Consider the following 10,792-nt stretch of genomic DNA (forward strand, 5'->3'; position numbering starts at 1 on the left):
CCAAAGGTAAGAAGGATGTACATTTCTATTTTTCATATGGTTATTTTATTATTCGGAATTTTAAATTTTATTTAATAATTTTAAATGTCATCAATTTCATTTTAAAAGATTACAAGTATCTTTTTATTTTAACTAGCTCAAAGAAAAAAATTAATATAGCCAAGATTAGAAGGAAACGGGTCATTTGGAGTTCCTAAAACACCATGGATGGAAAGGTTCTGTCATCTCTGTGAGAATACGAACATCGAAAATGAAAATCACTTCCTCTTAGAGTGCCCCGCCTACAACCACATTAGATCTCAGTGTCAAAATCTTTGTTGCAATATGGACCTTCTTAGCCTTTTACGTTGTCAAAATTACAATGAGCTCAGGAAGATTCTCTCCAAGGTTTTTGAGAATAAGAATAAAATCTTAAATTAAACTAAATAATTCGTTTCTTTAAATCCGATAAACCAAAATTTGGTCTCAATGAACCTTAACCATCATCATTAAGTATAAATTAATTAAATTATATAAAATTTATTATTTATTTAACTTTAAATTCAAATCTTATAAAAAGATAAACAAAATAAATTAGAAATAATAACTAATTGTGAAAATTACATTGAGAATTAAATCATTTAGCAATAAAAACCGGATTCCAATGAAATTATTAAAAATAATTACGTCACCCTAAAGATTTTTCCCCAAATTGCATAAAATGTTGATTTAACAAGCTACTACTTTTATTGCAATTAAATTATTAAAAAGAATTACTTTACGATGAAGAATTTTTCCCCTTGGTTGCTTAAAATCTTGATTGACGCGTTTCAGTGTTTTCAGGCAACCCAAGAATAAAATAAAAATACTCTCTGTTCGCTTATGAAAGCCTGTAAACGAATTGGTTAGAACCACTTTTTTTTGACCCAGGATATGAATAGATGATGTGTGATATCCGCCATTCATTATTTGGACCAGCTATATTGGAATGTCAAATTAAACCTCTTTTAATATTCAGCTCAAGAAGCTAATGCAAAGCCAAAGTAAAGAGGGAGAGAACAACTGCCATGTACACTATAAAATTGGGGATTGGTGATGAAATGGCGAAACAAATTTGTATGGAAAAAAAACTATGCATCCCCCATGGACTGAAGTATGGTTAGAACATGTTTTATGTTGGGTCTCCGGTTTGGTGATTCAGCTGTACATATGTGGCCCAAATGAAGAAAGTGTATGAGCTGATTTTGCTGGAGATACCTGGCAGAAACGGGCCCAGAAGGAGGGGATGAACTTATAGATGAACATGGAGATGGATACGTTAATGTCGATGATTGACTGCTCCCTTCACCTTGCTCGAGAAGCAAAAGTGGATCGATAGCCTCGGCGGCCCGGCCATCTGAAATCAGCATATTCACCCATTCAACCAGATTACCATCACTGTTCTCACTCACAGAGAGTGGCCTTTTCCCAGTGATCAGCTCAAGCAAAACCACCCCATAACTGTAAACATCCCCCTTGGTGGTGGCTCTCCAAGACTGTGAATACTCCGGTGGAACATATCCAACAGTCCCTGCAACCACGGTGCTGACATGGCTTCCCTCAACATCCAGACATCGGGCAAGGCCAAAATCCGTGACACGGGGATTAAAGCTGTCGTCCAAAAGGATATTGCTTGCCTTCATATCTCTATGTATGACTACAGGAGAACAATCGTGATGCAGAAACTTGAGTCCCTTTGCAGTTCCCACAGCAATTTTATACCTTGTAGGCCAGTCTAATCGTCTGGGTCCATCATGTCTTTCATGGAGCCAATCCTCCAAGCTACCGTTGGACATGAAGTCATATACAAGAATTTTTTCTGTCCCAAATAAACAGCAACCGAGCAGAGGAACCAGGTTCTCATGAAATTCATGATTTCCTAAAGTCTGCATTTCTGCTAAAAACTCTTTCTCGCCTTCGGGTCCCTTTTGCTGCAACTTTTTGACGGCCACTGTTGATCCATTTCTTAGTTTACCTTTGTAAACCGTTCCAAAACCTCCATTACCGATAACATGAGATTCAGAGAAATTTGATGTTGCTAAGAGAATGTCTGTGAAGGTAAACTGCTCGCCTCTGAAGAAATGCATTGTTTTGATGCCTGGAGAGAACCCGCCACTGTTATTTTCTTTCAGGATAATAAATTCCACTTCCATTGGGTTACTTCTGGAGACCTTCTTCCTCATATACAAGGTGAGAAGTCCACAAAACAGAATAGCGACACTGGCCATAATGGATACAACCAACAAAATGGTCCTCGGCCTCCGCGAATTAACATGGACTGATTGCTTGGTTGTTCCCGGAGCTGGACCCTTCAATGGTCCACATGACCGTGAATCGTTTAAGCCATTTCTCATGTTTGGAAGGCGCTGAAAACAGAGTTGATCGTCTCCAATGTAAGAATCTTCTTCAAACGTGCTAAATTGCCCTCCCCATGGAGCAATTCCTGTCAATAATGGATTGAACGAAATGTTGAATTTTGTGAGCTCACTCAGATTGGTAAATGAGCTTGGTATTTGCCCTGTGAAATTATTGTGGGAAAGATCCAGGCTCTGGAGACACTTTATACCACCTAGTGATTTAGGCAGAAACCCACTGAAATTATTGAAAGAAACATTAACACTAACAAGTGGGGGATTTGCTATCTCTTCAGGAAGAAGTCCGTCAAAATTGTTCAGGCCGAGAAGAACAAGGCTCAAGTAGCTCATATTACCAATACTTTTAGGAATAGAACCACTAAGTCTGTTGCCGGTAAGCTGTAAATATCCAGAGATAATGGGCTCAAAAACATTCCCATTACCCTTCTTGGGACATATGGGGAAGAGGGCTCTTCCTGAAAGCAGGTTTTCCCAAAGCTGCTTACAGCTTCTGCGGTTCAATGTCGCGTACATGAAATTGAAAGGTGGATAATCAGCTGGAATCCATCTTTTGAAGCTTAGGCACGCTCCTGATTGCCTTGGTAATGGCTTCAAAATTTTGGCATTATTTTTGAATGTATCTTTGGGATCACTCCCCATTGAACTCAAAGTCTCTGGAAGAGGTCCTGAGAGCTGGTTATAAGCTAAATTAAGCCAGAGCAAACTCTTGCACTTGCCAAGTTCTGAAGGAATTGGTCCTGTAAGTGTATTATTTTCTAGCATGAGCCACAACAAATTGGTAAGATTTCCCAATGATGAAGGTATTGGACCCGACAGTAAGTTAGAAGAGAGGTCGAGAACTTGCAGTTTTGTTAGTTGTCCTAGCTCCCTTGGTATATTCCCATGGAATTTATTACCGGCCAAGAACAGGAACCCAAGTGAATGCATACTGCCCAACTCCATTGGCAGTAGTCCAGATAAATTATTATTGCTAATATCCAAGGACAAGAGTCTAGATAAATTGAAAATTTCAGCTGAAATACCGTACTCATACGAATTGTTATGGAGAATAAGATATCGAAGGCCCTTCAATTGTCCAAATATCGGCTGTATTCTGCCACCAAAATTGTTGCCACTCAAATCTAGGAAAGACAAATTCTTGCAACTGGTCAGTTCCACTGGTATGTCTCGTGACAGATTAATATTTCGCAGAAGAAGAGACTCGAGATTCTGCATCAAACCAAACTGATGAGGAATTTGGCCAATGAAATTAGTTTCCGAGAGATCCAGAAGGACTAAATCACGACAGTTGGAGATTATTCCCGGAATTGTTCCCTCCAGTTTATTTTGAGACAAATCGAGTTTTCGCAATTTGCAAGATTTTGAAAACACTGCTTCTGGAATATGTCCGGAGATATTATTACAACAGAGAAAGACTTCCTCCATAGCTCCAAACAGTGGCGGCACTGAACCAACCAGTTGATTTTCACTAAGGTCAATGAACCTTAAATTATTGCAATTACCAAGAGTATCTGGTATAATGCCTGTGAAGCTGTTTGTGGACAAATTCATTGCAGTCAAATTATCACAAATTTTTGGAAAAGCAGATGATATGCTGCCATTCAGTTTATTGACAGAGAGGTCTACCACACGCAGATTGGACAAACCTGTCAAATTTGGAGTGCCTTCCAGAAAATTGTTGGAGAGATCTAAGTGTGTAAGGCTTTTACAAAGCCCTAAATCCGATGGAATTTCACCTCTGAATAAATTCCTTCCCAAGAAGAGACTGGACAGAGCAGTAAGCGTAGAAAATTTATCAAAAACTTGGCCTTGGAAAAGAGCACCAGTAAGGTTAATGCCAATGACGCGCTCCGACCCCTGCACAATTCCGCAGGTTATACGAGACCAATTGCATGGACTTGCATCGGATGGATGCCAAGTTTGGTATACGCTTTCTTTGTAAGGATTATGGCTTTTCAGGAAGTTTTTGAGATCGAGCAATGTCTTCAAGTCTTGTTCCAGAGAAGAAGCATTTGTATTGAGCAACATTCGGTAAGAGCCATAATCTGCAAAAAGAATAAATTGAATTATTAAGCAATAAGAATATATGTATGCCCTTTTCACGGAGACAATAATTTTCAATGGGGAACACATTTTGACTTATATATTCAGATCAATTTTCAGTATACCAGAAGCCCTAGTATCAATCAGCCTAATTCGTTATGAGGGCAGAATTAATGTTGAAGCTAATTTCCTGGCCTTTGTTATCCAACAAAAAAGCGTCAATGGTATGCTAACGTGCCTGTTTCTTAATCGAGATCCAGTCGTTGGTTTGTTCTCAGGATAGACGCCGGATACATATTTTAAGTGGAATGTAAATTAGGTTCTAGTCACTTGTCACCAATCGACGAATTAGGTCCTGTCCTTTAAATTGTTCTATGCCCAGCTGCAACAAGCACCCAGATATTCCTATTGATATTAATAAGAAACAAAATTACTTTAGATTATGTTTTCCTTGCTTCGTAAGGTCACTAATTAGATGACAAAATTCGTGAATGCATATGACAAATTTAATTTGAATCAATTCTTGTCTGAGAGATTTGGTTTCTGTTGCCACGAGATTATGTCAAGAAATTTTGGCAAGGTAAAATTGAGTGAAGAAATTTGTGAATATATACTCCATATTTTATTTGAATAAATTTTTGACTGACAGATTTGATTTGTCGTCACGAGATTATGAAATAAATTTTGGCAAGTTAAAATCGAGTAAACATGTGGAATTTTTTAGGATTTCGGATTTCTTTTGAAGTAATCAAAGAGCTATTTTCGATCTCCTTGATGCGCTGTGACTAAATTTTTCATAGGCCAAATCATTTCGTTTATTTAGCATAGTATCAGATAACAGGGACTGTGAAGCGGCCGTTATTTGGCGATTCCATGTCGAATATAATCTTATAGGCAAAGACAGTTTCCAAAGGAGTCCAGGAGACATGAAGTATATTAAAATGGAATCACAGTCAAAGCTAAGTGGTATGGTAAGGCTTTTCATTAGAGAAAAAAAATACAGGAAAAGAGATCTGTTTGATACTTTTCATGAACATCATTAATGTCGTAATTTATGGTAACAGACAATTGAGCTTCATGAATACGGAAAATAGTTAAATTACATTAAAAATCAAAACCTGTGATGTAATCAAGTTTTGCTGCAACTGCTTCTAATATTGATGCCAAATATTGAGACTCAACTTTAATTTTTCAGAGAGAGATCAGTACCTCTATGGTGCGTTTCCAAGCACAATTTTAGACTTTGTTTGCCGTGTCTTTCCTCCGATTTTGAACCGTGAGTGACACAGAGATACAGAAATAGACCGAAGGACAAGATGTATATCCCAATAGTAAAGCCATTGCTTAAATTATTGTGTCCTAACTGTTTTCTCCTCATATCATGGCCGTGCAACGCCCTTCCACTGCCACCGCCGTTAACCTCATCCATTTCTTCGTCCTGTAGCCGTCAAATCCAGGAGTTTCTCTCGATGCGAAAATGCAAAGCTCATAAAAACCTCAACTAAGATGTCTTCACAAAAAATATGAAAGAACTTTGCAGAGACAAACATCTTTTGGAACTAATTTTGCTGTAAGGTCCATCAAATTCGCTGATGTTCCCGGATCGATATGTGAAGCTTCAAGAAGAAGTAAACACCTCCACCTACAGTTTAGATAATAAATTAGGAGTGCGAAAGAAGCCTGGAATCGTTGAAGCTATGCATGCCGTCCGATCAAATAGCCGAAAAGAATCCTCGAATGCTTCAATCAGACATCGATTAGATGGCCCGAACCGAAAAGAATTCCATCTCAGGGCTGTTGGAGCATCAACTGGCTGAAAGTTGAAGCTGTTAAAGGAACAACGACGCTGCTCAGGTTTTCAAATTCTTTTCCTGTTGTAGGCCGGCATATTTGACAGCCACAAATCCAAAACAAATTGTACACTAACAGTGCAGCAGAAGCAAACTTTAGTATTTTACTAATCCAGAAGCTTGCTATTTACGTCTTGAATAACGATAAACGCGTGCGAAAACATCCGAAAACTTGAGAGTTTAGATATTAACGATGCTGGTGTATATGAATTTGACCAGTTAAAACCGTTGAACTCGACCAAAATTTAACGGAACTGCAGCAAACGGCGAAGCTTTACTCCACCTAAGGCGCTTGTGGCAATTCTTCGCCCAAGGACGACCGAAAAGAATCATTCTCAGACCTTGAATTTGCTGACGTTGTACTTCAATGGAGAGGGTCAAAAGCCGCTCGAGAGTAGAATTTTACCGCACGAAATCTTCGTATACCTACCGGCCTCTGATTATCGAAAATAAAAAATGTGCGTTTGGAAACTTTCAGGGTCCCACACCTAAAGTCAGTGCACTGTGCGATCATCTTCACGTTGTTAATATCGTCAAGGGACCTTCTTTGTGACTATCCGCGGATGGTAATGGCCAAGGCCAAGACTTTTCGATGCAACGATTAGACACAGGGTTCCGCGCGTGCCAATTTTTTTTGGCATATTAGGGTTTTGTTAACATATATAAAATGTGTATACCCTAACATTGAATATATCCCAAAATCAACTACTTCCCCGGCCGTAGATACGTACAAATTAAATTAAATTAAGTTGACAGTGCGTCGTTGGAACCACATGATATTTGAAAAAGGAGAAGGAAGCCGACATTTATTTTTGACTAAAATTGGTTCATGGGATTCAGTTACGTAACCTTTTGCAATTAAACCAACTTTTTTATTTTTTATTAAAATGTTTTATAGTTGGTATGATCGCGGTATAATAGCTGTAGGTAGGTAAGAGTTTACTCTAAATTAATATGACCTCTATTCTCAACCGTTTATACATGTCTTAAGACAAATAATTTACTTAACTTCTTGGCATTTAATGAATCCTAGAATCTCCTATTCAAAGTTTTGTTCACATTGGTCATACTAACTAAACTAAGTGTAGAACTTTATTTTATAACTAATATAATTTGAAAAATATCTTAATATTTTATTTCATAAATAATATAAATTAAAAAAATATAAATATGTTTAATTTATTTTATAAATGTGTTTGAATTGAATTATATTGATAAACATATAAATATATATATAATAATGGAGAGAGGGTAGATATTTGAAAGTAAAATATTAAACTGAAAGGTAATTTTAATTAATAATTTATGGTAAAATAGAAGATATGGATTATATATATATATAAAATAATATAGAGTAGTTGAAATGATGATTGAAAAGAAATAATATTTTATTATTATTATTATTTTTAAACTCTTATTTATTTATATATAAGAATATATTTTTTATTGCCATATGAAATATAAATTTTTGTCGTAAATATTTCAGTTGAAATAGTTAATTATATTTATAGGTTAAATTCAAAAGGGGTAAAGTATGTACATTTTTTTTAGACATTAACAATCAATTATTGGACAAAGGTGGGTCCCGAGTACATCTGGCTCATGCTTCTCCCACAAATTAAGGATCCTTTGTCACACAAATTATTAGTTCTTAGAACAATTTATTATAATATATATTGTAATATTCTAAGTTTTTATTTTTATTTTTATTGTTGTATCTATTTCCTTAAATTCTAAATTTATTATTAATAGTTTAATGTTCAAATTTATGGACATTTCTCAAATCCAAAATGAAAGGATGAACAAATGAGCAAACTCAATATGGGAGAAAACCAAGCTAGCTAGAAGGTAAGGCCTATGCCCTTTTATCTTTTTTTCAATTATGAAAATGTAAGTGACAAGAAAATGGACCCTCACTACACCAACTTCACATTGTTGGAAAGTTCTCAATGTGTAGAACAACTTCTAGAGGCTTGAGCTAAGCTCACAAAGTTTTGACCCTAAAAAGTCATTTGATGCCACAAAATGGGTAAAGGTTTTGGACTCAAGATCTCCAAATTAAAACCTACTACTAAAATAAGCCTTGTAGGTCATGTCCTTTAAAAATTTCCATCCAAATAGTATCAAGATAAATGGCAAAATTATATATGATTCATTTTGAACCAAACATGGATTATAAAAACCCTTGCCTTCATAATTGAGATAATTAGGAAAATAACCTTAAAATATTAATTTAATTGGTAGTTTAAACTTTTACATTTTGCCTCTTTTTCAAACATTTTTCTGGTCAATTTTTCCCAAATCTTATAGAGATTTGTTAGAATCACAAGTTTGAGTGATGAAATATACAAAATCACAACAATCTAAAGATTTTTTTATAAGACTTAATCTATTTATGTATTAAAAACACATTTTAAATAACAAAATACCTTATCTCACAAAAAATTGTACACCGAATTTAAATAAAAAATCAAACATAAAATAATTAGACATACCTTTAATCTATAATACCGACAAAATTTTCTAATGTATAACATGCGAACCTAGATTAAAAACATTTATGGAAAACTCCCAATGAGCTTTTGAATAATAATAATAATATGTCAGCGCACTCACCAACCACTCATAAAATTAATCTTTTTCCAATCAAAGAAATATAAAAAATAAAACACACTCCACTAGGGGAATTATGTGTCACAAATATAAAAAATAACACTGATTTAGTCGGCAATTATGTCTTATTGGCTCAACCAGTGGAAAATTAGAAAATTGTTTTGAAATTTATGGTAAAATAAGAATATTAAGTATTTTCTCCAAATTTTAGTTAAAATTACAATAAATGAAAAAATATTGAAAATCAATAAACTTTGAGGCAAAAAGATTATTACAATCCCTAACAAAATAAATAACAATAATAATAATAAAATATTTTTAATATTAAAAATAAAATAGATGATCATAATAATAATAATAATAAAATATGTGTAATATTAAGAATGAGATGGAATAAAATAAATAAAAATAAATAAAAAATACCCTGTCAAATTGAAACATCACACATGCATGATGCCCAAAATATATTATACAAATTTTGTTTTAATTGTTTGTTTGGCCGAGAAGATGCTCTTCCCGTGCCGGGAAACTTTCCGTCACGCAAAAGTGAGGCAAGCGGACCGCATTAATTCATTAAACAGTACACGCGCACGTGGAGGGAAAAAGAAGTCCACAAAGGTTCCTCAATATTTTAATAATCTATTGAATTCAATGAGCAGTGTTTACAAATGTGACTCAATTACATTTAAGGCGAATGCACGGGGTTTCGATCCTACCGACCCCCGAGTCCCGACTGGACCAGTGAAACCCTAACCAGTACGGAGAGTTCAACACGCAAGATAGGGACAAAGTTATACCGGAAAGGCACAGGTTGGTCGAATTCTGACTGACCAGGTGCCGTGCCGTTGGTGAGAATCGTGTGACAAGCGTGGCCAGTTAGGTGCAGACGGCCGTCTTGTTTGACACGCATCGCCATCTCGTCAATTTTTAAATCACGAAATATCCGTTTTCAATGTCCTTCCAGAAAACGAAAGAAATACCACTCGTTACCAAGGGTCAGTCCTGTGTACGTGGCACCCGGCCCCACCACCGACATCTAATCTATTATTCATTGACTGGTGTTACCAGTAAAGACAAAACATCCAGTCAGCACGTTAAAAATAGAATATTGTCGACGTCAGCATGGCCGGGACTTTCTCCCTTGTTCGCTTGTGGCCCACGGTGAAAGCGCGTACTTTGCTTCGCTGACGGAAACACGGTTGGCACTGACGCCACGTGATCGAAACGCCTTTATCTTGTTGCACACGTTTCACCGTAAACGGCAGGTAATAAACTTTTTTCACGCAATGTAATTTGACACGTCAGACATGCGTGGAATAAAGATGGGATGGGATTTGCAGACGCGGGGCCTGCTCCATCGTGCAGGTTTCGTTTTGGAATGCAACTCGCGCTTCAAAAGTCAAAAGTCAGTAGCGACGTTGCCTTCCAACAGTAATTAAAAGGTTTTCGACGGGATTTGAAAGGGAGATTTAGTATCTCTGAGACTTGAATTCGTAATTTCGGCGCTTCGAAAATTGCCACCTGGATTCCACTATCGTTATTGTGCAGCCTTTGTGGAACAGATTTGCCGGACCTCGTCATCGATCGAGACTTCTGACGTCATCATTGATGTCCAGGGTTTTATGGCGTGTGCGCTTGCTATCCATTCATTTAAAAAGGGAGGAAAAATGTTTGACACGTGTACGCACAGCACTGCGACAAAAGGGAATATCCCCTCTAAATCTCAGCGGTTTTGGTCCATGGATCGATTCACGCGGCGTACGACCAGGATTCTCCAAAATTGTCCTCTTCTTGCCCCAAGTTCTGAGGGCCTTCGTGTTCGAAGGATGTTCAAGTGATTTAGGAATTTGAAAAAGATCTTTAAATTCTGTAAAAGCTTGTCTTCTTTGCAAA

General features: G+C 36.5%; 1 protein-coding gene across 1 annotated transcript; it reads right to left on the reverse strand.

Moving 5' to 3' along the window:
* Positions 1 to 880: 880 nt before the first annotated feature.
* Positions 881 to 6,693, reverse strand: LOC149140728 (Leucine-rich repeat protein kinase family protein). The gene is made up of 2 exons (XM_089446715.1): positions 5,646 to 6,693; positions 881 to 4,438 (listed from the first exon to the last, which is right to left on the reverse strand). Exons 1-2 carry the CDS (start codon positions 5,863 to 5,865, stop codon positions 1,110 to 1,112), a joined length of 3,549 nt encoding a protein of 1,182 aa, XP_089302841.1. The 5' UTR covers positions 5,866 to 6,693; the 3' UTR covers positions 881 to 1,109.
* Positions 6,694 to 10,792: the final 4,099 nt, after the last annotated feature.

This window comes from Pinus tabuliformis, chromosome X (assembly GCF_031772625.1).
Source record: "Pinus tabuliformis cultivar Carrire ecotype Pingquan chromosome X, CPIR1, whole genome shotgun sequence".
Taxonomy (NCBI): domain Eukaryota; kingdom Viridiplantae; phylum Streptophyta; class Pinopsida; order Pinales; family Pinaceae; genus Pinus; species Pinus tabuliformis.

What these genes read in the sequence shown, in the direction of transcription:
- LOC149140728 (XM_089446715.1), bottom strand. Translation starts at nt 5,865, where the DNA reads ATGGATGAGGTTAACGGCGGTGGCAGTGGAAGGGCGTTGCACGGCCAT. An exon ending in CTTGGAAACGCACCATAGAG is followed by an intron (nt 4,439 to 5,645) that starts GTACTGATCTCT and finishes TTCTTTTTGCAG; the next exon opens with ATTATGGCTCTTACCGAATG.